The sequence below is a fragment of the Nipponia nippon genome, unplaced genomic scaffold, assembly GCF_047370975.1.
Source record: "Nipponia nippon isolate SJK-2023a ecotype South Korea unplaced genomic scaffold, ASM4737097v1 scaffold_2, whole genome shotgun sequence".
Classification (NCBI taxonomy): domain Eukaryota; kingdom Metazoa; phylum Chordata; class Aves; order Pelecaniformes; family Threskiornithidae; genus Nipponia; species Nipponia nippon.
Window position 1 is genome coordinate 48,509,408 of NW_028262336.1, and position 27,434 is coordinate 48,536,841.

The 27,434-nt window shown below is 38.9% G+C and overlaps 2 protein-coding genes across 2 annotated transcripts in view; one reads left to right on the forward strand and one right to left on the reverse strand.

Moving 5' to 3' along the window:
- The window catches only part of ACE2 (angiotensin converting enzyme 2), a 29,459-nt gene extending 26,769 nt beyond the window's left edge, over nt 1–2,690 (forward strand). The window contains exon 19 of the mRNA XM_087757292.1: nt 2,650–2,690. The gene's annotated coding sequence lies outside the window, so the exon portion shown is untranslated. The remainder of the gene's footprint in view (nt 1–2,649) is intronic.
- Nucleotides 862–27,434, reverse strand: BMX (BMX non-receptor tyrosine kinase). Its single transcript, XM_087757074.1, has 18 exons — nt 27,297–27,434; nt 26,190–26,294; nt 24,390–24,471; nt 22,633–22,752; nt 20,999–21,060; nt 16,239–16,417; nt 14,131–14,193; nt 13,048–13,107; nt 12,223–12,277; nt 10,651–10,730; nt 9,872–9,999; nt 9,369–9,443; nt 8,456–8,627; nt 7,321–7,537; nt 5,553–5,617; nt 4,490–4,608; nt 2,386–2,543; nt 862–1,406 (listed from the first exon to the last, which is right to left on the reverse strand). The coding sequence occupies exons 1-18, from the start codon at nt 27,432–27,434 to the stop codon at nt 1,332–1,334; spliced, it is 1,953 nt and encodes a 650-aa protein (XP_087613200.1). The 3' UTR covers nt 862–1,331.

Here is a 27,434-nt window from a genome sequence, read left to right on the forward strand (position 1 = left end):
CTGCTAGCCAGCTTCCAGTGCTGGGACCTGGCAACGCTGGCAAGCACAGGCGCTGGAGCCTCTGGCTGGCCAGAGACCATTATTTTCTCCCCTCTCCCACATGTCTGCACCCTGCATTTCTTACTCCTTCGATCAGGTGAGCTCAAACTGGAGCTGCAGAGGGGTCCCTACTAGGGCTGGGCCAGCTCCACCAGGGAAAGGGCAAGCAGATGGCACTTGGACTCTTAGAGGCATCACACACTGAACTAGCACAAACATAAGGAGAGAGGAGAGGATTTTTTCAGACCTTACTTTATTTTAAACCCCCTTTATTTTATACACATTAGATCAGCATTTTACAAATGTCAGTGTCTAAGTTTAGACGCCTCCGTTATGGTTATGTAGCTTCAGCTGTATTTGGTACCTCTAGACTTACTGAAGTTAGCACTAATTTGTGTAGTGCTATGCACATTTGAAAGTTGGGTGCTCTTATTTAAGTGTTAACATCAGGAGCCAAATTTCAGCTCCTCAGTAGTAAAATAGTTGGCTAAGCAATTATATTAATAGCATTTTCAGTTCTCTTCAAATTTTTGCTCTTCAGGTTTTATAGAGATCAGCAAATTTACCATTTACTGTTGCAATGACTATGGAATTCTGCATAAAACTTTTTTTCTCTATTTTTACCTGTAGCAAGAAGCAATAACACTCTAGTAAACACCTCATATGTTGCTAAGTTGCAAATATCTTAGATAGGTAGCTTAGAATTAATTCCAAATCAAATGTACACCCTGAGGGCCGAAACTAAAGTCAACAATACTGGTAAGCAAACTGATACAATATTTTACCAGTAGTAATTTCTAAGTAACTGAAAGTGAGACTATAACAATTTATGCTGCTGTCACTTGCAGCAATTCTAAATTTATTTTCAGGTGTCAGCTTCAAGTGATTACAAAGAAAACACACATTCAGATGAATTATGATAATCAGAAAACCCAACAAGCATATATTTCCCAGTTTACATTTCCATTTAAGGCCAAATAATGACAGCTTGGAAGCACTGAAGGAGTGTAGACAATTGGTATATATATCTCAGTGTCTGAGAAGTCCTTTGAGACAATGCTAACAAAATGAATTGTATTCTTCCACAGTATCCTTCCAAATTCTGTCACCCACAGAGTGTCACCAAAGCTTTCTCCATACGCTTCTTGGTCAACTCCCTGATTAAATGAGAACGCTAGTACAGAGAATAATAGGGGTGGCTAACATCAGGCAGATTTCAGATTTAGCTCTTGTACAGAAGACAGGTGATATGGCACCAGTATGCACAGTCATCTGTTTCTGAATCTTCTTTTTCAAGCACTGTTGTCTTCTCTCAGTGCCTCAAAAAATGCTAAGAGCTGATAAAAAGCAGGGCGCTTTTCTGGTAGCTAAATGAAGCAAATATGATGGGTATGGTTATTTAATTTTGAAATAATTCAGGAACTGTAATTTGCATTAATTTTTCTTGATTTTAGCATGCAGAAATTCATAGAGACAGTGATGATTATGAGGTAAAGAAAATTAAAGTTACTTTTTATATCTATTTTATGTTGTGATAGTTTAATATTCTTTCTTTGCATTAACATGTCTTCAAATATAAGTTATTTTTCTCATTTTTCTGACAACTGTATTAAAAAAAAGAAACCAAAACATCACTCTCTGTTCCTGGTGAGAAACAAGTCATGGTCCACAGACAGCTGACTAAAATTTAGATGAAGAGGAACAATAAATCAGGATAATTCTTGGCACAGAAAATGCAGACCTCTCAAAATAAAATGAGCATGATCAGCATTTGACTTACAACTCCTAGAAGACTCACAGATGGGGTAATACATCCTTCTCATTCTAAGGGTGGGGTTATTTCACACAACTTTATCTGTCTAAAAAGGTAGAGGTAGAGGCCCCATCTACATTTGCTGTTTAAGATCTCTGTATAGGAAAGCACATATCTTTTATTCTGTGCTGGCTAAGATGGAAAGGACAAATGACCATGGAGAGGTACCAGAAATGGTCCTGTAATCATGGAAGAAATTTAGGCAATTAGCTTAGCTCAGCACCCAAATTTTAAACGATTAAAATTAGGTGAGAAGAACCTCATCCTGTATATTATGTTAATGTTGAAGGGTATTTTACTGTTATTTGCTTAAATACATGGTTCTGAAAAGAAGGGAGCCAATCTTCCTTTATGCCCTGTTTCCTGTACTAACAATGTCCTGGACTAGACTGCTATATAGAACATACTACATACAAGCAATGGGTTTTATAAGGGATATTTTCCACTATGAACATTAGTTCAGCTATCAACAGGGAGTCCTAGTGACTCCTATTATTTTGTTTTCTCCAGTTTCTATGTGCAGATATACACACCTCATGCCAGCAGTTGTACATTATCTGGTAGATGATGTCTGAAACCAATTGAGGTCTATAAAGTCTGTATCCTTGAGAAACTTTCTCAATCACCTGCATGTTATCATAAAGCTCATAGGGCTGCTTTCCCAAAGTGAACACCTCCCACATTAAGATACCTGCAAAAATATTCACGGCAATGGAAGACAAGAAATGAAAGTTAAGAAATGCAAGATAACCCCTTTTTCCCGGAACAAGACACACATGTAACATATAACTGATCAGACTCTTTACAGACATTGTCCAAAGAACAGTATGGAGATGACTGCCAAGCGTGATTCTGTACCCAGATGTAAAACAACTTCTACTTCAGAAGAAGGTAAAGTTAGATGTTAAAGTTAGTTAAAAATATATTTAATGTGGACAATGATGGAGAAAACCCAAGACATAGCTATCCATGGACTGAATTTTTTAGAAAATACATACAAACATTCCTTTATATATGTATGTGTGTGTACACAGAGAGAGGGAAGGAAAAACAAAATGACAGCTATAGTATCTATGTTTTATAGAATAATAAGAAAATTCTTGCTGTTTTTTTTAAGTGAGTGGGACATATACTCCTTTGGTATCAGAAAGATTTCCGAATACTTTATAGTGTCAGCTACATGTACCTATAAAAACTGGATTATACTGAAGCAATAGAAACACTGGATAATATCATAATGATTAATTCATAATGATAGCTTTGCAAGAAACAATTTTTGTTGCAACTGAACATGTGTCATAATCATGCCAACCATAAAGCAAAAAAAAAAAAAAGTGAAATATTGGTAGTAAAGATACTGGCAGTAAAGATTTTTTTTTTTTAAAGAAATTTATTGGATCTTTGACTTCCTTCCAGCTTGAAGACTGGAGCATTGTAGTGTCACAGTGGGATCAGAATAAAATGGTACCTGAATCCCAGCTTTCCCTGATGAGAACATTAAAAAAACAAGATTATTTGTTCTCTGACATCTGCTTTTGGGATATGAATACATCAGTTCAGTTCTTTAGCCCTTTAAAGACTCATTAGTTAAAAACAACCAAACAAGAACCGATGGGTCCTGCTCTCCCCTTACTTCCACTACATCAATGGATAGTGTTAAAATGAGAAAAGACCTTCTAAGGAAAAATAACGTTTCTCACTGAAGTTAATGCCAATATTGAAGTTAATGACAATAAAGCCTGGAGCCAGGATTTCATCGATAAGAGCAAAAAGAAAATGTATCACCAGAAAATCCAACTTCTGATTTAATCATGTATATTATAAACAGCTTGTGAAGGCCATGAATGAGCTTTCTCTGCCAGAGTAATTAACATTGGGAGACTAGCTGAAGTTAAATATAACAAGAAGCCCAGCATTGGGAAACACTTTCATCTGTTTTATTCACCATTGTTCAATGTCAAGAACAGTGGGTTGCCAGTCTTTCATCAACTTGACAGCTGCCAAAATTTTCCTACTGGAGGAGCAAACCCATGTAAGTGGAATTTAAGCCTGTTCACAAAAGGCTCCCTTTCCTTTGACACCTTTTGCAGACTTTTAGAAACACTGAACAGACTCCAGGGATTTGTAAATAATAGCTTGAAAACCACTGAAGTAAAGTTCAAATGTTTGAAATTCCTGGATAGAAAGTGATCTGCAAATGCATCTTATTTTTGCTGAGATAAAGAGGCCCAGCTCACACAGACTCTCTTCCACAGCTGGCTTATGCACAGAGTCAGCTTTGACCTCTGCAACAAACAGAAAAGCTCTTTTGACTTGGGCAGCACTGATTTATGGTCTAGATTTGCCAAAGATACCATTTGATCCCCACTGCCAACAGTTTACCACATTAAACACATATATAGCAAATGGGGAGCAGGCAGAGTTTCTATGTGCCTTAAAGAAAAACAGTAGGGCTAAAAAAATCCAAAGAGGATAGGGCTTGGGTGCATACAAAATATTAAACAAGAACATAAGCTGTAACTACTTTTGACATTACTTCAGTGTGTAAATGTCTAGCATTTCTGCTTAGTAAAGTGAGGAAATCCAAATGTAATGGCATACATGCATACGTATTTATATGTCAAATTCCATACATACCAAAAGCCCATACATCTGACTTGCTGCTAAATTTGGTGTAATGAAAAACTTCTGGTGCTGACCACTTCACTGGAAACTTGGTTCCTAGTGAACTTATATACAGGTCATCCAGAACGTACCTACAAGGCAAGAACCAAACGTGGTTGTGACCGAGTTACAGAGAAATACTATTTACTGCTTCTTCCTTGTACATCACAAGGTTCCTAAGAAAAGCCTAGGCAGAATCCCAAATTTCCAAAGTATACCTGATAGAGGCATTAGCTATAATCTACAGAATAGATCATTGCTATCACCTTATTAGAGAAATAATGCGGAATCATAGAAATGCCTGTTGTAAGGCCATCTAGCCCAGTCTCCTGCTCAAATAGGATTACTCCCAACATCAGATCAGGTCAGTCATGGCTCCATGTAGCCAAGTCTTAAAAGCCTCCAAAGACTGCAATCTCATAGTCTCCCTGACTGGCATGTTTCACTGTCCCACCACCCTCCTGGGGAAACAACTTCTCTTATTGCCCAGCTTGAACTTTCCGAGCTACAGTATGTGGCTGATGTCCGCTGTTGTATCACCTGGCACTGATAAGACTTATTTGGCTCCATCAGCTTTGTAACTGTAAGTAGCTTTAGGCAGCTTTTAGATCCCCTCTTAGCTTCCTCTTCACCAGACTAAGCAGCCTGCTCTCTCAGTCTCTTTTCAGAGGACATGTTTTCTAGGCTGCTCATACTCTCCAACTTCTCTCCATTGAGGCTGCTGATTAAGATGTTTGGCCCCCAAATTAGGTGAAAATCTTGTAGACAAAGTAAACTCTGAGATTTCTTTAACAAACATGACTAGTGAAATCTCTCAGCTGCAACTGGCCTTTAAGCCTTAACTTTTTGAGACAGCAGAATGACTTTATTCTAACCCCATAACAGCTTATGGTCATTAATGGAAAGGAGACACAAAGAGCTGTATCACATCCTGTGGCTTAACTTTCCTCACAGCCAGTTGCTAGCTGATCAATGCCAGCAAACTATACAGACACTAACATGACAGCTTCACAAGGGTCCCAGTTCTTTTACTTACCTAGTCATCCCAAAGTCTGATACTTTCACAGTAAGATTGCTGTCAACCAAACAGTTCCTAGCAGCCTTTAGTAGAGAAATGAGAAAAGAGATGAGTGGAAAAAATATAAAGAGCAGCAAATAACTTCATGTCTTTGTAATTTGCTAATAATAATTTCTGTCCTCTAGCATATCAATGAATAATGACATTCTTTGATTGAAGCCATGAAGTTTTGAACTGTAATGGAACAGTAAGTAGCTCTCTTATTTCATTTTTTGACTATTGATTGAAAAACATTCTTTACCATCATCCCAGCTTTACAAATAAGGACACTGAGCAATGAGGAAACAGAGGTGAGAAACCCACATTCATGTAGAAAAACAGCAACAGAGCCAGAAACTAAACCCTGTCTTTCAAATGGTGTCCTACTCCAGGGTCCTTTTCAGCAATCTCAGAATTTACCAAGGCATCAAAAAGTGAGAGACATTGATTGGATTATTTGCAATGCACTATAAACAGAGTGGAACAACGAAAGGTGATTTAAACAGCTTGATTTATGAAAAGTTCAATATAAGCCTAGTTCTGCAAATGATCACTTGAGAGCATTTATCTAAGGCTGTATTCTCTGCCTGCATGATTATTAATTTCTGTGATACAGTTTGCATCTACAGTTTTCAACCTGAAATCAAGCTTAAATTTTATTTCTGTTTACCCACGGTGCACAGCCAGTTTTCTAGAAACTGACTTTATAATTACAACTTGAATTCTGCTACTGAAGTTGTCTGCTATTCCTGATTTTTGAATCAGGGTGTGAAAATTGTTGAGGTATAGATTTAACAACTTTGTTTACACATAAAGACAATTCTTTGAAAGCATCAACAAGACATTTAAAACGCTACCTGAGGAGACTGCACCCCTATTGGAAAATTAAGCAAGTCTGTAACACAAATTGTCACAAATCTTCCAACATATTTTTGTCTAGAGTTAGAAGGCAAAATACTGCTACTGTCTCTGAAGCACAATGCACCAGAAATTTGGCTAGGTTCGCTTTTAGTAGGCCAATAAAATAACAGCTTATTTCCCCAAAGCCAACATTCTTGAAAGCTAAGTTTTGCACAAACATTCGGTCCAAGTCCCTGAAAGGCCTGATCCCTTCATTGAAAGCAACCTGAAATACTTGCTTGAAAACTGGCAGATAATGTATTTAAAAGAGCTAGGTAGCTGCAGACTTTCAAGTTCTGCTCCTGCTTGCAATGCACGAGAATAAATTCCAATTTATCCTAGTAGCGTTCACACTTGATTTATAACAGAAATAGTTCCCGATTAGATAAATCCCTAATTCATCAGAAAACAATCTAAGTGACCCAAATCTTTAATGCTGCACCAGTTTCTTCTGGAGGACTAGAGCATCATTGGACAGAACCCTTTACTTCAGTGGAGTAACGTTACAATTGCATGTCTGTGTTGCCAAGTGGTGCATTAATCCCTGAGGCTAGAGCCCATAAATGCAGGCAGCACAGTATGCAGTGCTGTAGACCTGTCAGCTCAGCTCTGAAGCAGAGCATATTAGCTTGTGGGCAGTGCTGTTTGCATGTGGCTTTAGTGCTGCTCATCCCGAGCTGCCTTGTAATGAGCCAGCTGGGTGTCTCTGCTCAGCAGACCACAATGCCATCTGGGGTGAGTGCCAACAGAGCCAGTGCAGCTGTGGGTGATCCTGAGGGGGAGGACTGCCCAGTGTTAGGTCATCCCCCTACCTTCCCTGTTCCACTTCTCCCGTGGGATAGCTTACCAAATCTCTATGTATGAACTGACAGCTCTCCAGAAATGCCATAGCATCACAAACATCATAGCATATTTCCAGAAGCTGAAGGGGTTGTAGTTCCTTCCCATGACTCCTTAAGTAGCCAAGCAAACAGCCGTTAGGCATGTATTCCGTCACTAGATAGATGGGGTATGATTTTGAGCATACACCGTACAGTCTAACAAGTTTGGGATGATTAAATTTCCTGAAATAAATGAAAATATCAAAGAGTAAATGGAGATTCTTGTGCATTTCTGTAACTTTTGTTCTTCAAATATTAATATAACATACTGAAAGAAATTATTGACACTGGGTATAGTCCCATCTCAGACTTCAAATATTCCTTTTCAAGAAGAACTGAGTGTCCTTCTGCTGATTACTTTGAAATTCAGTATTGATGATAATCAAAAGAAGACTCAGTATTGATGAAATGACAACCTCTTCAGTCAAAACCTGAAATAGGATTTAGCAGCGCAAAAGTGCAGCCTTATTGGTGAGAGAAAATAGATCTGAGTTGGTGGGGTGGACCTTAGACCTTAAGGTTTTCTCCTAAAACCATGTTGCAAAATTTTCACCTTGAGAATCTTGATCATATCAGATAGTTAACTGGCAGGAATGTAGTGCATTCCTTCAGGATACAATATAAATGAAATATTCTTGAATTCGTATGCTTCAGTTATCATCTCATGGAGTTTCTCTGGAAATTCTAATATCCTTACCTCTTTGGACTCCGAGACTAAAACTTCAAGTCTCATGTTCATATTTCTGGCATTTCTCAGTTATTGATCTCTTTCCTACCTGCAGGATGGCAGGAACAGCTTTCTAACCATTTTTGTATAAATGCTAATGATGCAGAGTTGTAAGTGACATATGTGGAACCTCTGAAGTGTGGAAGAGATGTTAATTGAAAACTTTGTAGATGACCATATCAATCTTTGCGAAGTTCTTTTGGTAATACTTCAAATATCCTATATGGCTACCTGTTTAGCTCATGCCTAATGTACTCAACACTACTTAATGCTATTTTTAAGAGGAAATTCTCTTTCCTGTGAGTGCTATACATTACTGATTAATGTTTGGAGAGATCATTATTTCCAAATAATTAAGCAATGCCACAGCTTACATCATGGTCTGAGCTTCTTCTATGAATTCATCTTCTGACATTGCTCCCTCTTTAATCATCTTTATGGCCACATCATATTGTCCCTTCCACTTTCCCAGATGCACCACTCCAAACTGACCACTCCCCAGCTCTCTCAACAGGACAATTTCTTCTCGTTTCAGCTCCCAGATTCCTAGTGGGACAAAAGAAGTTCCTTTAGCAAAAAAAAAAAAAAAGGATAAATGCAAGTGTGGTATCCCCCACATGCAATGCTGTTGTTTTCTCTGGAGGGTTGCAGAACCATGCAGCACTGAAGCAACATACTTGTCTCTCAGCTTTGTGTTTGAGTTATGGAAGGATACTACGCTTCCTACAAGTGTTGTTTGCTACTGCTTAGGTTTAAGCCTTATAAATAGATTTGAGAAAGATTTATGCATCAAATGATGATATACTTTCATGTAGGAGATTGGAGAACAAGTATTACTGTGCCAGGTAATGTGGCTAAGGGAAAGAATGGCCATAACTCAGATGTGCTGGGGAAGGAAGCATGCAAGATCTTGCAGTTGATATAGACCTGACATAAAATGCCTTAAAAAGGGCACAGCATAAAAGTTGATATAAAATGCCTTTGCATTCACGTCGCCCTGGATGTAGACTAGATGCACTTGTAGGAAGGGATACCCTATTTCATAGAACCATAAAGTTTCAATGCTACACTGGACAAGAGGAAACTACAGAAGGAGCTATTGACTGAAAGACCGTCCTTCCCGAATTCTTGCATTGCCTCCTTCATCGACAAGCAGAAATGCCCCCCAAACAAAGATTCTGTAAGCTCCTGCAAGCCTGAAAGCAGTAAGAGTCATGATTTTCTGGTTATTCTTTCCTTGGTGGCCAAGACTGACACCAGTTTCAAAAAGGAAAGTTATCTTCATACCATTTCCTAATGAAGCTGTGGATGGGACTTTATTTACTTGTGTAGACACTGCATGCCGGAGCCTTGTCACCATACCTACAAAGAAAGCCTGTTAAAGGTCACAGTATATACACAAGTCTTCTGAAATCAAAGAAAATACAGGGAAACTAATACCTCCCTCTCCCTGCCATATTACAGCCATCCACATAATGACAGATATTCAATACTCAATATTCAGCAGCTGCTGCATCACTTCACAAGACTGAAAATTTTCTGTGCTTAAGGGTTAGTTCAGTAGAGGTATTGCAAGAAGAGGTAGTGCAATACCAAAAAGCACTGTACAGCAAAGGAAAGCAACTGTATTGATTGTGAATATGTTAGATCAAGTTCCATTCAAACTCTCCCAAAAGATGTTTCAATATTTAGAGTATTCAGTATTGGAAGAGATTCATCATAATGCTGAGAAGTCCAGAAGCCTAAGCCAAAGCCAAAGCCAATCAGGTAGGAAGAGCATATAGGATTACCTGCTGAGTTGTGCTGATGGTAGTGTATAAGCTTGGGAATTGATTCAAAACAGTAATTTTCAGCGAGGTAATACTTGTTCTCAGGGGTTTTGTGCACATGGTAATGTTTGACTGTTCCTTTTTTACTTCTGAAAAACATCACAAAGTGCAGTACATGTCAAATCCTTGCAAAATGCTTTCCAGTCCATGCGTTAGTAGATTAGTTAGTTGCTGAATAAACTGCAACACTCCAGCTGTCCAAATAACAAAATATGGAGTAGATGTCACCAGGAAGACTGTTACATTTGCCTCAGTCTGCTTTTCTCCCCTTAACACCTGCTGGCTATGTAGTACAGGCTCCTAGCACATTGGAGACTTCTGCTGCATATTCCAATGTAGTCTGATGGTTAGTACTTGTCTCCCAACACTTACATCTAGAGCAAAAAGACTTTCATATACTGCCCTTGCAATGGTTCTACATCTAATTTTGAACACCTTCCCTTTCCTCTTCCCCTTCCCATTCCCCTTTCCCTTGCCTTACTTCTCCCTCACTCCTGAGATCCCGCTGTTCCCCTAGATTATATGCCTGTTACATGCCTATGTTTAGAGGAGACAATTCTGGATCTCCATTCCCCTGTTCAGGGAGACACTGACATGTTGAATTCAAATAACTAATATGACCTGAATGTGCCCGAGATTCACCTTTAACACAACGTAGAGATTTTGTTGTTGACTAGTCACACCAAGCAGCATGCCCATAGCATGCTCATAGAAATGGTACCTATTCTTTGGATACTCACTCAGAAACCTTGCTGAACACAGACACAGTATACCTTCCTGCTTGGCTAGATTTCCGAACCATAAAAGCACCTTCTTTCCCCTAATTAAAAAGAAAAAAAAAGTTACAAGGTACAATGAAGTTGGGATTCATTTCGGTGAACTTTAGGCTTTTACACTGTAATGTCCACAAAGGAGAGAAGGAGATGTGACTCATCTGACATCCTTTAAGGACTACATTCATACAAGATGAATTATGCCTTAGAAATATTTATTTCTCTCTACTACAAAGAGGGTCTAGGCAACTGGTTGTGGTATTCCACTGTAAATGTTTAAAATTAGGTGAGTTGTACCCCAGCCCAGACATGAAGCAAGTAGTCTGCAATTTTGTTTTGGTTTATATGTATAAATATACAGGTTTATAACTGGGGAGATGGAGAGTTGTTAACCCCATTTCCTTCCTTATCTCCTCTCCAGAGGTGGTACACATTATAAGACCTCCATCCACCACACTCTGTTCCTTTACATAATGCATTAGACATGTATTTTCTATTGCCAAAGTACTTTCACTTTCCACTTTTACTTCTGTTGATGGTTTACCATACTGTGCTGGACATTCTGTTTTTCAGAGTTCATTTAACAGCTACACCTCTAATGTGTTAGGAACGGCTATTGCAGGGAGGAAACCTGGAAACCATCTAGAACCTCACATACAGGCCAAGGTTCATTGCTGTGAAGTTCAAAGGAAACTTCATGTCCCCTTAAAGTTAACTGGAGTCAGGAGTATCTATCACCTTTTGGGACTAGGACATAATTGCCTGTCTCCAGTGATTCGCCACATTTGAATTTCATTCCTGAACCTATGGTGCAGGTCTAAGGGAAAGGACACTGAGCAAGACTCCCAAAGGGCTGGGTTATATCAAAGTTGTTAATGGCGGAGTACCAATAAGACTGTCTGTGAGAAAGCAGCAAGCCACAACAGAAAAATCCGTTTATACAGCACACTCAACCGCAAAGCACGGCTCAGGCTGGGTCTCCTCCAGGAAGGTACATGGACAAGTCCTTCTGCAGTCGTCCGCTGTAAAGAACTGTACACCTGACTAGTCCTATGGTGCTATCCATCCTTGCTCTTAGTCAGCTGCATCCAGCCAACGCCCAGTGGGCATAGTACTGAGATTGCTCAGGGTTGTCTGCTTGTCTCGGTGAACTTCTTTTACTCCACATTTGTATATTGTAAAACCATCACAGAGGATTCCTCTAGACTGAAAGAGCCACACTGGAGCAAACAACACAGGCCTAGAGGTAAAACCAAAAAGCAGATCTTTGAGGGGAAATGCACTCAGTGTGTCTTTGTTCCAAGAGTATTTTAGAGGTGGATCATTTGTTCATTTATGTAGAAGAGCCATTAACACATCCAGGCATTTTTGGAGATCTGTTTATCAATACCAAGTTAGCACAAGAGTTTCTAGCACTCTGTAATACTACAGCTATTTGAAGAGCATCAGCATCCTCTAGCTACACAGTATAGCAAAGACAACAGACACAGAAACATTTCCATGGTGGTTCATATACAAGCGATAAAGGATATGTAGGACCTTCTGATGGAGCAGCTGCTCAGACTGGGCACGGGAGATATTAGCAGCATACCAACTGCAAAGAGAAATATTGGGCTTATTATTCACAGGCTGATTTCTGAATAAGGCACAGCAGACACATGAAAAATGCCAGACATAGTAAATATTTTCAAAACTGCTTTTAAAAGCCAGAGAGTAGATGTGGGACTTGTGCTGCCTGTGTGATTTTAGGCCAGCAGATAAAAGGGAAACCTGTAGTTTCCATCTTCTTCCTCTCATCCATCCAGTGGATCCCCTCCTGAAATATCTGGTCCCACTCTGTGACTCTGACTTTTTACAGTAAATCCTTAGAGAAGCATCCTGCTGCTCTAATGCTCTGCCAGGAGCTCTACCAGAAGCAGTTTGGTCTGTCTCCTGCAGACCATGACACAGCTTGGAGGTGCATAATTCTCCTCTAACCTTGAACCTTCTGGTTGTCATAATATTTAAGTAAACTGAGAGATCCCAAATGGAGGAAACAAGCCAAACATGCTATGTCAGATCAGTTCAGGGAGCACCAATGAAGCCTTTTTAATAGCAGTTCACCTTTATGAAGCATCCTTTTACTAGCGTACTAGACTGATTTGCCTAAATGCCTTTTTTTTTGTCTGAAAACAAATACATTTATGTCTTTGGAAGTCTGTGGGCAGTGATGTTGCTGATGACAATATCTATAATTATTATCACTATTATGACAGCCATAAGTAGGATACCATTGCTCCAGGTATAGTGGACATGGAAAGTGGAAAGACAATTTCTGCCCAAAGAATCTTTTGGTTCTCATGAAGACATATTCTATATACTCACTCATGCTTAGCAATACTCTGCTCTTCTGCCAACGTCTGTTCACTGACACTGGAGTTTTCCCTGCAAAGACAAAACAACATGCTGAAATTGAGAAAAACTAGTTCTGAAAAATACCTTCCTTGTGTTAAAAGTCATACTACATATGTTTTTTGAGTAGTTATGCCATGGTCTAAGGTGAATATTTCAAAAAGTTGAGACAGGTTTAATTGTTTGGATTTTTTTTATGACTTGGTAAACACTTATACAGCATTTCCCCTCCACTGTGCAATGTGTTGGAAAGCCAAATATTCTCTCTGCATGCTGTAACAGGCAATGAAACTACATATCCCTTTAGTGACCTTATGAAGAGATTGCATCTACCTTTTCAAAATGTACATGGAAGATTTCCAAAACTGCACAACCCTAGACTTCCCAAATAAATGTTCTTAGCATAACTGACAACAGAAGGAGTTCATGTGGCAGAAAAAAAGAGGCCTCTAAAATAACCTCTTATGCAGAAATAATAGTGATTCTTATTTATGCTGCTTTTTATAGGATACTGTAAGAATAGGGTGGTTGGTTTTTTTTTAAGGAAACCTCTGAATCTTGTCCAGTATGGTTTACTGTGAGACAATCTGCTATGTTTCTGTCAGACTTTCATTCAATTTCTTAGGCATACATTTAATGCTTACAGTGTCATGTCATCTTACTAAAAAGGAAAAGATGTGTCTCATGTATCACTTTGACAGGCCTGGATTCCCTTTACCCTTTACAGGACTACTCACATACCTACAAAGGCATGAGAGTGCTGGCAAGGCTGATTTAATGCTGGAATAAGAGTACAAAGATTGAAATCCCAGCATCATTGAAGTCAGTGGCAACCCCCTATTGATTTAAATGAAACCAGGATTTTCAACTGTTGTTTTTTGAATTAATGTGTGAGTTAAGAAGACAAATTATATCTAATTCTATAGGTTTCAGGAAACCTTATGCTTATTACTCAGAAAGTTGTTTTAAAAGAAAAATATTCCAGAAATATTGCCTAATCTTTACTAGACTGGTGAGGAAAACACTTAAGCAGTGGATGGCTGCATGTTGATTCACCTTGGCTCCTCATCATTCAGAGACAACTTTCTCAAGTAAGTGTTTGGTACGAAACCTTCATTCCTGTAAAATAAATAGTTCACCGTTTAGCTATCATACATGACTGCATCTTAAATCTGGTCACTTAAAATAGGAAAAGGGATTAATCAGAGAGTCACTTTTTAGAATGCCACTAACAGAAATGCTCATGGTTAAAACATTTTTGCTTTTACTTACCATGTAGAAAAATACATAAGTAATTCGCTTTAGAAAACTGCATTTCAATGAAGTACTCTTTTTGCTAGTCATTGAAATGGCTTCTTCCTCAGTGATTGGCTTCATCACATGGAATACCGGAGCAGCTGCTCAACAATTTCATTACATTACACCTCAGTTGCTGTGATGAAGGACACCTGTGACTAATGGGTGCCAGCAGAGTATCCAAGGTCAAACGCAGAAAGTCAATAGGTAGGCTCAGCACTCTTCCCGACACAATGCCAGATGCAATTGAGAAGCTAAGCTAATGAATAGTGAATTCATTAGCTAGTGAATATGGGCAGCTGGGCTACCACTTAAAGCAGCTGCAGCATGGTATGTTGGACGTAAGTTATGGGGGCTATAGGCATCTGTAGTTGTAAGGGGGTGGGCTGTATGCTGTACCCATCAGAAAAATGAATAGGGGGAATAAATTATATGTTTGAATACGGATGGATACAGAAAGGAAGGATTTCTTCAACACAGATCTCAGTAGAGCATGAAGAAAACTGAGAGTGAATGAAAACCAGTGAAACAGGTAACTCCTGATGTTTTGTTCCTACTACATTCAAGAAAACAAGATCTTCAATATTTTTTTAAGCAGAATGTAAAGGTTTTGTTTTGATGTATATGTGACTTGTCTTTACAGAATCAATACTGCAAAAGTCTCGGTTTGTCAACCCAAACAAAAAACTGTGAGTGTCCCCCTTTCTCTTGATCTTTCTCTCCTCCTTCATTCATCTCAGAGCCCTCTACTCAGGCTCTATAAGCAGAGCTGCCTGTATCATATGCCTTTACATAGCCATAAACAGTCTAGTGAAGGCACTTAGGAGCATATCTCAGCTTACTAATTTATTATTGTCTTTGAATTGCTGGGGTTGTGTGCTGCTTTCTTCAGCCAGAACACTATGCCAGTCCTGTGAGTTATAAAGTGCAGGCACTTTACCTTAAGTTAAGTTTGCTTTATTTGTTGGTTTCCTTGCAGTTGTAAACTTAATCAGTGAATTATGAGTGGATCAAGTAATTTCATTTTGTTCCAAATCAGTTTGGGCATCCTCTCACTCAAAAATTCTTCCCTTCCACGTTTCTATCAAGTACATAAAATCAAATTTAGCTACTATCCATCATGAGACAGACAAGGAATCTTATCTCTTCCAGGCAGCTCCTGTTTGTTGCACTGCCTTTGTCTCCAGTGTACTTCTAAAGCTATTTCTCATTTAATAACTTGGGAAGATACTCTTCTTTCTGCCCCAGCTGGATATTAATGAAAAATACCTTATTTTTAGTTTCTGAAGGGGATTCCTTCACTTGTGAACCTCAAAGAGAACAATTAAACTCTTCTGTCCTGTGCAGGTTGAGGTGCCCTGTCTCTCTGGAAAAGTATTGCTAAAGCTAGGGAGAGACTGAAGTGATTTGTGCTTCAGCAGTTCTGACTGGTCTCCCTGCTGTCCCTGCTATTGCAGTAGTCACAGTGATTGTCTATAAATGGTTTAGTGCAAACAAGAGTGGCAATATTTGTGAGGAGAGATTTTATCTTTTTATTCACTTAAACTAAGTAGTTGGAAAAAATGGACAGCTTCTGTATACACAAGCCCTTCCTCAGGCACATATCAGAATTAAGGCCACTGGGTACTGTCTTAGTACACTAGGCAGTGACTGTTGTAAATCTTACCCAACTTGGCAGCCAAGGCTGGTAATGAAAATGGAGTTGTACAGAAGACAATGAGGCTTCTAGAGCAAGGTTTAAAAGCTACTAAGGTAATCCTAACGTAGATCCTGAAAGGTACCAGGACTGCCTGCAGTGTGGTCTATGAAGATGAGATATGTGGAAGACCATGGTCATGGAACAAAAGTATTCTGCAGCGCATACTTACCCTTCCAAATCCCTTACTTTCCACCAGTCAGAATCTTCCTCTTGCAATACATAGTATTTATTGTCTCTGACAAGCCGGATAGCTGAATTTCCTTGGGGTTCATAGTTGCATTTGGCCACAGCCATTTTCAGGACTGACTTGTCTGGGGACAGCACCTGAAGCAGGCTTCTACGTTTCCACTTTTGAAGACAGAGGAAATAAAATGATAAGGAGATGCAGCAGAGGATACATTAAGAAATAACATGTGACAAGTACACGATCACTTATATCTTCCACATGTATAATGATATTAGGCAAATTAATCAAAGCTAAGAAGATGGGCATAGGCAAGCAGCTTTCTCCTCGTCCATTTAGAAGCACAGACCAGAAACTGTTGTCCACATTTGTGAGACAGGTGAGAACAGAACCAAGTTCCATGACAATGACGCCAGAAACAACGAACTCTGAGTGGAGGCTGACACTGCTGTAACAGGAAGCTCTCATTACCAGGATTACATGATAGACTTGACTCCTATCAAAAGCCTGCCACCTATATGAAGGTGATACTGCTTAATGAACAGTTGCAATCCATGTGCTTTGGACACCACAGGATCAAATTTTGTCTTACTGTAATTAAGTGCGATGATGTCCTGTTGTATCAAAAGACCCCATCACAGTATTATAAAATATGGGGTTTTTTTAATTACTTCTGATCAACAGGTAACATAACTTACCATGAAGCAAAACAAGCATTATCAATTGTTACTACTAATCACTGATAGCAAAATGCTACATTTGTTCTAAATCATTCCTTTTCCTTACCATGTTTTATTGATGTTTCTGTGCTAACCATGTTGGATCTAAGGAATCCCACTCCTTGGTGCCTAACTTTCCCTATGCAGGGTTAAACAAGTGTAGCTATGTAACTATGGGATTTGTCTTACTTCGCTTTGACCTGTGTCTTCATGTGAAATATGTCATCCTACAGAATTGTCTACCTCTCATCACTGATTGTTGAGGAGGTCTACAGAAATGACTTTTTGATGAGAAGCCTGGCATTAAAGTTAGGTGACATCAATCTAATCATGGGCAAAAGGGCATCTAAAATTAAGGCACTGAAATGCATTTAGAAATCGGGGAAATGTCATAACTGAGAAAATCCAGACATCACAATTCTTTAAAAGCAGAGAAAACTACACATGAAACACTGACAGCAAAGGATGAGGGAAAATAAAAAAGACTTAGGAGAAGCAGCTCCAAATACCAACTGTTTATAATTGAAAACCACTGTAATGCAATGCTAGGGAAAAATGCCAAGTGTCCTGAAGCAGGCTGTGATTCCTTTAAGTCAGGTCCAAGTGACCGTGGCATTGTATGTTTGCTTGTTTCCTCTTTATTGACTTTTTAAAAATTAGTTTAAACAAGGAGAAACCAAAGAGCCAAGTGAATGCCTGACTGAGTCTGCTGAGCCAGAAGACACATGATCTCTTCCTGCAAACACACGAAGTTTCAATCTGATCTCACTAAGCTTTGGTAGAGATACTCATTCTTTAACGAGGTATCACTCACAGCAGAGTCCTCTTCATTTGACTAGAAGTAGGTCTGTTACTCATCAAATACTACTACTTGAACCCAACAAGGGTGGTTCCTGTTGGTCATACCTGACTTTGGTGGAAAGGAGCTTATAGCTTGAGGGCCTATGTTAGGCAGGATTCAAGTCTTAGACTGCCCATTTGGTTTGTGGAATAATGACAGAACTAGAGTTGCCTGCAGTTGTCAGAAAGATGCAGAAAATCATAATACAGAGATTAAACTGTTTTCTCTTTAAAGCATTTAGTGATGTCAGAGCAAGCTGATATTCAGTAAATGTGTTTATGAACTGATGTGCACCTCTGACATTTGGCCTTGGTAATTTTTGGAGATTCAATTGTTCTTTCTTAATTTCCTGTGTTTTGCTTGTGGAATGATCAGAGTGTCATCCTCTGATGGAGCTTTCATCTTTTTGTGTGAACAGAAGAAATTGCAAAGCATTGGCCAAAGTAAATGGTATAAAGAATTATTATCACAGAGATGAGTTTCGTTTTGTCCAGCCTGCCAGGGAAAAGAACCGGCCAAAGATGAGCACATCAGATTTGCATCCCTTTGGGTTTCACTGCTGAATGTGTATTTGTCTGTTGCAATATTATGGATGGACTTAATCTGTAACCTGGTACAGATTAATGTCCTGATTTGTGTCTATATATACAGTTTTCCATTTCCAGCATTGGCTGGAAGCCCCCGAGCATTTCCTAATAGTAACTGAGTGGATCTTACTATTTCCTTTATGCTGGCAGTGATATTATTGTGGTTTTCATAATGATGACTGTGCCACTGTCATCTAGAGAGCGCCAGAGGTGACAGTCTGAGATTCAGCTGTGATGTGCATACTGGGAACAGTTACTATCTGCAGAACTGCACCCCTACCCTACAGCTGGAAGCAAGTGCTGGATCACTTCAGCTTCCATAAAACTTGTCCAAGACATAAGCATGAGAAAATACATGCGTGCACTCAATGGACTTCCATCTGATCTACTGACCTACATGAACTATTTGCCATTGCAAAGACAGTGGATGCCAGGCACCAGCAGCGGTGAAAGTGTTTCTCAGGCAGGAAGCTCCTGCTTCCTGCTGTTATCAAAGCACAGGGGAAGTGCCCACTGGTTCCCAGGAAGGGACCTTTGCGCCCACTATTCTTTGCAATGGCATCACTCTTTAGGAACCAGCTCCCCTCTGGGAGGCTAGACATATAAAGATGAACTGATGAAAGGTACAGAAGCATCAAAGCTGCAGGATGTAAGCATGCAAAAGTAACGCCTCATGCAAAAAGTAATGCCTCTGGTCTGTTTTGCCAACATGCAAAAGTAATGCCTCTGGTCAGTTGGGAAGAAAGCAAGGGAGCAAGACTTGCAGAGGCTGGAGAGGTGAGGGACATGGACTGAGACAGTTGAAAAGAAGGCTGGGAGTACGGTGGTACCTCTGATGATCAAACTGAGTAGATAAAAGGGCAAAGTAAAAAATGTGCTGAGAGCTTATAGAAGTAGCTCTGTGACTAAGTATAGACTGTTCCTCACCATGAGAAGCCAGTATCAGCCTTCTTAACCTGATTATACCATATGGCTTGGGAAAATGAAGTCAAGTTGCTCTAACCAGATGTGGTAGTCATATCTGCATTTATGGAACTTGTTTTAGAAGTACCCATCTGAAAACTGTCATGTTCCTGCTTTTTAAATTTCCCTTTCAAAGTATCTTCTCTGAACTCAAGCAGATGATAATAATAAATCATAAAGGCCTAGCAGAAGCCAGCATGTTCAGCAGCAGATTTGCATGACTGATGATCTCTCCAGATAGACAAAGCATCTCCTAATGGAAGCCAGGCAAAACAGATCATGGTATTCAAAACAAGTTATGCTGCTGCATGTTCACAATGCTATTACTTTCAAATCCCATTATCAGAAAAAAATGTCAAAAGGTTCTTTGTTCATAGCTTCTTTCCAAGGTTTTTTATTATTTTTCTTAAAGCTCCATTTTACAGACAAATGAAAATAAAGCAGGAAATACAAATTTAAAAATCCCATTATTTGAAACCCAATCTGGTTTAATTTGGAGGAGACTGGGGTAACGATCTGTGAATACGCAGACAGACCATATTGTTAGTCCTTTTTTAAGCAGATAAAAACATCATAACTTAAGCCACTTTGTTCTTTTCTATTCTGTTGTCATTGTTACCTCTTTCCCACCTATAAGCTTCAATAATTAGGCTGGGCAATAAAACTAAGGTCAAAGATACCACTATTGCCCTTGTATTTGTACAGGAGGAAGCAGATGAGGAAATAAGCACAGAAGCAGATCTTCCAGTCCTGCTTTTACTCTTAACCTTGCTAACGATTGCCCTTCTTCATCTAGCAACTGCTAGAGGACTCAAGCAGAATTGAGCACAAGCAGTGCTTTTTGGCATCCTGGTGTCCTGTTTTCCTCTGTGCATCTGTGAAAGCCTGGCTTTCTCAGACAGACAGCAAAGCCCAGTGGGTGCTGGTGGGACACCACACTCATGGTTTTCTGTTCTATATAAAGCCAAGACATAGGCAAGAGCTCTTAAAGAGCTCCAATGCACTTCCCAATTCATTAACTTCGAGGCTGTGTCCGTAAAGTTGGGCTAAAGGGACATTCCTAACCAGCTGTCCATAGTCCTGACCCAACCCCAGAGCAGCACAACTTGGGACTTGCCTGAGATAAATGCAGTTCATCCACCATTTCTCACCCATGCAAAGCAGGTATATTTGTTTACATCTTCAGTAACAATGTTTTCTCCAAGTACTATGAGCACCATTTTCACTGGGGAGGGTGGTGGAGAGGAGATTTTGGCATCTCTAGGAATGGGGACCTCCTATACACTAGAGAGCTAATTTTGATGGCACTCCCTGATCCCACTGGAAATAAGTGTATAAAGTAAAAGATATCCCTAAAAAGGCTGTAGCCAGTACAGCCACCAGCACGTTAAAGTGAATTGGACGTGGCTGAGACTTTCCCAGTTTGCCATTTACAGCACATGGAAGAGGGAGATGAATCCTTCCCTCTGACATGCTGGTGGACACAAGAATGCTGAAGCTGCACTGCAGATTAGAGGTCTACACCAGCTTCTAGTGAATGGCTGTTTGCAGTTCTCCATCCCAGCCCACGACCCTCCCTACCATCTGGATGCCGGCTCTTTCCCTGTAGTCAGATACTCAAATGTTGTCACCTACCAGCATTTGAGGGACTGGAGGCAGTGGTTTCACAGACCCAGTTGTGCAACACAGAGTCACATCTAGAAGAGAGGGACAAATAAAGAAAAAAAACATGTATTTAAGTAAGGCTTTATCTCCTGAGGCTTTCTTATTTGCAGATCTATACAGTGGCAGCAACAGCATCACGACAGCTGACATTTCACCTCCCTGAGGCATCGACATGCTTTAACTCTGTATTTTCCAACTTTCTCTTAATTCAAGCACCATCTCAGTATCTTTAAAAACCCCGTCAATCATGGTTTTCATCTATGCCAAAATACAAATACACAGACAGTCTTCCTGTGCTCCGCACATCTCTGTTAGTGACCTCAGGAACTTACTTAGGAACAAATTTAGAGTACATACAGCACATTATCCTGCATGCATTATTATCTCGGGCATAAATGAAGCATTCAGTATACAAAAATTCTCTTTTTAATTCTTCTCTTGGCTAAGCCATCCATGACTGGTAAGGAGGTATTTCCTTGTCTTTGCCACTGACCAGGGGTTTCATGGCCTTATTTGCTTTTGTAACAAGTGGTTTTGAAGCTAGATGATGCTATTCAAATTACTGTTACAAATGAGATGACATTTAGTGTTCTACAATGGTGAAACCTACAGTAATAGTAGATAAGCATATATCATTAATTTCAATTTTCAAAAGCAAATGCTTTACTGTTACAGGCAGTCTCACAGATCTAAATAATGTTCCTAACTGCTGATACCTACATTTTTGGATTTAACTTTTAATTTTGGGTTCATACTTTTTTGATTGTGACTGTAAATGCTTAAGACCAAGGTTCAATCATGATTGAAATCAATAGATCTACCAGTGCTCTGCAATTCCAAATAATCAAGCTTTAAAAGGCTGAAGCCCAAATACTTATAAACTGCTCTTCCCTCTCCCAAACGTGGCCTTTCACAGTTAAGCATGTGCACAGACATGCAGGAATTCCCTTCTGAAAATGTGAAACCTAGGATGGTACTGCTTTACGAATTTTCCTTTTTTAATCTTTACAGAAAAAACCTAAAACCCCTGAATGATTGTGACTAAGTTCTAAAAAAATATACTTTAGAAAAGCATATTAAAATAAATAAAAAAAAAACCTGCTACAAGTTAAATCACACTGTTTAGGAAAAAAAATCATATAAAATAATTATATAAAAATATAATAGTTTTACTTCTATTTAGCTATGAAACAGTATTGTTTTGCACTCATTTGTATACACTCTTGTGCTGAACTTCTATTGTTCCTACCCATTCAGCTCATGGGACCTCAGCACTAGAAGGGTCTTACAGCATAATGCTACAATTTAGCTAAAGATCTTAAGAATAAGTAGAAAAATAATTCCACCTGGTTTATTTTGTAGGTAAAAATGTCACTAACTTTTTGATCAAACACAGCTGATATAATTTAGTGTATTATTTCCCCAGTTATACTATAAGCTACAATGTATAGCAGCTATGATGTTAAAAGGAGCTTAGCACATACATGAAAAGGTGTAAGTAAATTAGCTTTTATATTGGTTACACTGCCTTAAATGTCCATGTGATTTGGCAATATTGTGAAAAACATCCATGAAACTAATCAAACAAATAAAAGACACATTACGTTTCTCCCAAATTGTACATCCAGGGGCTGCTTTACAGGTCTGGTTGCAACAGAGAAACTTCCCGTTGATGAAGAATCCTTTATGGTACTTGTTTAGTAAATCAGAATTGTCTTTAATTTCTGGAAAGCACAAAGAAACCAAAGAGAACATGACAGGCTGCAAATGGGAATGTTCCTTATAATCAATAGAGTCTTCTGCACTAAATCGTGGGACCCCAGAGTGCTTATCAACTCCTAGCTCTAGGTACGCATCCTGGTCACGTTTTTATCTCTATACCATATTCCCCTATGCAAACCCAAGTCTGAAATCCACACACCCCCAGCTACCTGCTTCTTTGAGAAAGAAACCTGAATGTCAAGAAGGAGATACAGTACAATCCAACAAAACACTGGAAGCCAAAAGAGGATCCAACAGCTATGATTCAAAATCATGGGTCTTACAAAGATTTCACTATCAATAATAAAACTAATTAAAAGAAGAACTATCTATTGTAAGAAAATTATATTCACTGATATTCAGTATCAGAAAAGATTCTCAATACCCATATGGCAAATCCAAGCTAACATTTATCCGTCAAAATACATTTCTTATTTAAGCACACCAAAAGGGAACACTGTCACAGAAATACCTACTTTATATTCAAAGCACTGGTTTAGTCTAGAGAAATGGGCCCAGTAGTATCACTGTGCTAGCAATACATTAGTTCTGTATCTAAAAGATGTGTAGAAGTGTAGAGTGAGACTTTAAAAACTGATTGTTTCAGGACTGGCTTTCTCAGTCCTGCTGCGGGAAGCCATGGTAAACCCAAGATTCCTGAGCATGTGAGAGAGCAACAAAAGGATCAGGGCAACCCTTGGCAACAAGTGGTTTTTATATGCTTTTTAAGAGGCTTGTAGGCAGTTGAATATTTATGCTATTTGTCTCAAGAGCATTACAAAAGATATCAGTTACACAACCTTATTCTTCACAAATTTTGTTTTAAAAGACCTTACTGAAAATCTTGGTTTCTAGGAGGCTCAACATAGTTAGATTGCTGAATGCTTCCCATTCTGCTTCTGGTCCACATTCTCCATAGCACTAGCAAATTAATTGACATACTCTGTGCATGCAAAGGGAGTCGCAAACAGAGAGGTACCTTATACATGGGCTTACAAGTTAAATTGGGGAGGATATTTGTTCACAGCCCATTAGAGATTGCCTTTTTTTGTTCCTACAATGGCCAGCATGTGTGAGGGCTGCCCTATTCAATGTGAGGTTTTTACCTTCACTGGAGTTATGCAGGGACACAGTTTTCCGCTTATAACTTATGCTTTGCATGACTGTGATTTTGCTTCATTGAATACAATAGAAATTTCCTTGAAAAAAAGAGAGGAAAATGCAAAGGAAAAAGCACTAGCAGTATTGGTTATCAAAATGGTGTTCAGGCAGGTAAGCGCTATACTAGCCACATCAGGAATGGTTGTGCTCTATTAACCTCCATTGGTAAAGGCTGATTAAAAGATTAAAGGAAGATTAAAAAATGCCCATGAAAAACATAAAAATAGCTTTATTTTGGCTTATTTTGTACTAAAACTTTCAGCCTTTAAAATTTCTAATCCATTCTTGAAAATACTATGCATTTCAACCAGTTGGTGCTGAAGTATGAATGAGACTAAAAACAGGTGACAAAGAATTGCACAAAATGATGGGGCAGGAGCATTTTCCTATCTCTCCTCATGTTATTTGAGTATTTTGGTACACAAAGGAATAGTGTTACCTTTATGCAAAGCTGAAAGCCACCGCTCCCGGCTCTCTTCACTACTGGCATAGATGTAGAGAAGGCCACCCTTGTACACAATCTGGAAGAGGTTGGCAAAGCCAGCATGGTGAGAGTGTACTGCCTGAAAATATGCTACTGTGCAGGAAGGAAAAGGAGAAGGGGATAGGAACCAAAAAAATAGGCTTTCTGGACCCACATTGAACTTTCACAACTTAGTAATGTTTCTCAGAGGTCACATACATTATTGCCATTTCATATAAATACTTCATATTTCATATAAGTAAATATAAATATATACATATATATACACAAAAATAAATATATACTACCTTAACCAAAGTGGTTCATGTCCTAAAGCACAGTTGTAGAAACAAAGGACAGGATCGAGTATTTCTGGATATTCCCATTTTCTATGTACAAATGACCTTATAGCCCATGTGTAAACTCCTTCTTTCCACTTCAGTTTTTCCAGATTCATCTTCCAGCTTTTGGCTCATGTTACACAAGGTCAGACCGAATGCTCACCGAGGCCAGGAACCCGTCTCTGACAGTGTCCAGTAACAAACACTGAGGCAGAGTATATGCTCAGGGCAGCTGTACAGTGATCAGGAAATCCTGATCCAAAGGTGACGCATTTATACTTAATACCCTTTGAGAGGTATTTTTCTTCGGTGAATTCATTCAGTTGCCTTTTTAAGCAAATAACTAGTATCTACAATGTCCTGCAGTAAGTAGTCTCACAGCTTAGCTACACAATATGAATAGTCAGCTGCTTTTGCTTGTTTTCAGCCTATCTTCTGCTACCTTTGTTTGATGCCTACCTAATAATTACTAACATCTGCTTTGCTTTTTGGATCATGTTTAGTACTGGGCTCACTCTGTGTGTGTGTGTGTGTGTGTCTGTGTTAGGTCAGGGTTTCATTTCCCTTGTGTACATTGCTTTTCAGTCATCTGCGCTGAATTTGAAACACCATTTTATTGCTTTTGTTTGTTAGACTGAAAAGCCCTCATCATTAAATGTGTACTCCCACTGGTAAGTATACACGACTGATCAATTTGCTTCCTGTCTCTATTTAGTTAAATGGTGGAGCCCTGTGAGCTTTCCTCTTTAACATGTTATCCATCCAATCTATTAGTCATTGTCAAGTCTCTCCTTTGACCTCTCCTTAGTTTACAACATCTTTCTTCAATTATAGTCACCAGAACTAGACACAATATTCTCCTGGTGATCACAGTAGTGTCAAAACATATTGAGTGCTTTTACTCAATACGTGCCTGCTTCCACGTCCAAGGATGCCATTAGCTCCTTTGGCCACAGCATCACCCTGGGAATTTACCTTCAGCTATCATGATCCTAAAGTCCTCTTTTGAGACACTGTTTCCCAGAACAGAGTTCCCCCTTCTGTAACTATAGCACACGCTCTTTTCCCCACTTAACTGAAATTTGGAAAGAGATAGAATTAAAATAAGAATTTTTAACTGCTTAATTCTGCCTTAAAATAAGTGATAATCACATAGTGTGGTGATCTATATATTCCAGATAATATTAAAGCAAATATCTGATAGAAGTTTGAACATAAAAGAAACAAGACGATCTAAATTCTATCAGTCAATTAAAAATATTTCAGCAAAGTCACAACTTCAGTGATAGGGACTGATTTTCTATTTGCTATAAATATCAGTAGCACTCAGCAATATCAGGCATCACCACTTAGGACAGGAACACTAAGTGTAACCTTAGGATGCTGACTGGCATATATCACATGAAATGTAAATAAAACAGATTTCATGGCTAACCTGAAAAGGATATTGTCTCGCAGGAGGTGTTGATTCCTCAAGATTCACTGTCTCAACACATCGGATTTTCTCAATCTCGATTGACCCCCTTTTGCTTCCTTTTTTCTAAGAGAGAAAAAACATAGCAGACTGTAAATGAACGTTAATACAACATAAAGTATTCTAGTTTAACAATTTTTTACAATTTCATATTTCAAGCTGTATAAGCCATAGCTTCAGGTTTGTTAAACTTTAAAAGAAAGGTAGTAAAAAACCTCCTTGGTGCCCTACCTGCATCTAATATATTGATTGAATTCCTTTTTAAGTCAGTTACAAGAATTACAGGACACAGCCCTACATCTGAGAAAGCATCTGCTGCAACTGCAGGAGTACAGGGCAGAAGGGGGGACTAGGAGGAAAAGAAGGAGAAAATAAGAGGAAAATACCTTAAGTGCAAACCAGAAGCCTAGCTGTGGCATTCATAATTTTATTAAGGTAATGGATCTTATTCTCACTGAGCTTCCCTGCAGTTTTGTAATGGGAAGTAAGTCACAGGAGGTCAAATGTATGAAAAGGAGCAAAAACTTTAAAGTAAGTTGCCTGGGACATATATTTGCATTCCTGATGGGAGGTCTTCTGAGTGAAAAGCCACCCTTTTGTAATATACAGTCACTCCTTAGGAAACAAGGACACTTTAACCATCTGCTTTGTGCAGCTGGGGGATGAGATTCTGAACTAATTATGCCTCATACAAGTAACTTCTGAAGCCAGTTATTTACATCAGTTCAGAGGGAAGACTGAACAAGGAAAACATCCCTATTCAAGACAATGTGTAAACATATGCCAATGTTAATTACTTGCTTAAGTTCTCTTTGGAAGAACACGAACAGATGCTCAATGGTAAGCACAACTGTAAGAGTTATTCTGAATAGAGACAGTCTTAAGCCTGCAGCTAAGTGTTTTCCTGAACTAAAACTAGGATTTGATACCCTATAATTCTACTCGAAACCAAGTACACCTGTTGTCCTAACACATAATGTCTTATCAAGTTTCACAGAAGAAAACCAGAGAAATAAGATGACACTGGAAAATCTTAGAACAGTTTACTTAAAAAAAATTATTTCTTACCCCTTTGTCATATTCATAATAAGAAAGGTTTGCTTTTGTCAGAACAAACAACCTCTCCTTGTAATTAATTGGTGATATTTTTTTCTTCTGTTGTGACTTCTTTAAAAGAAGTTCTTCTAGAATTGTTTTCTTCTCCAT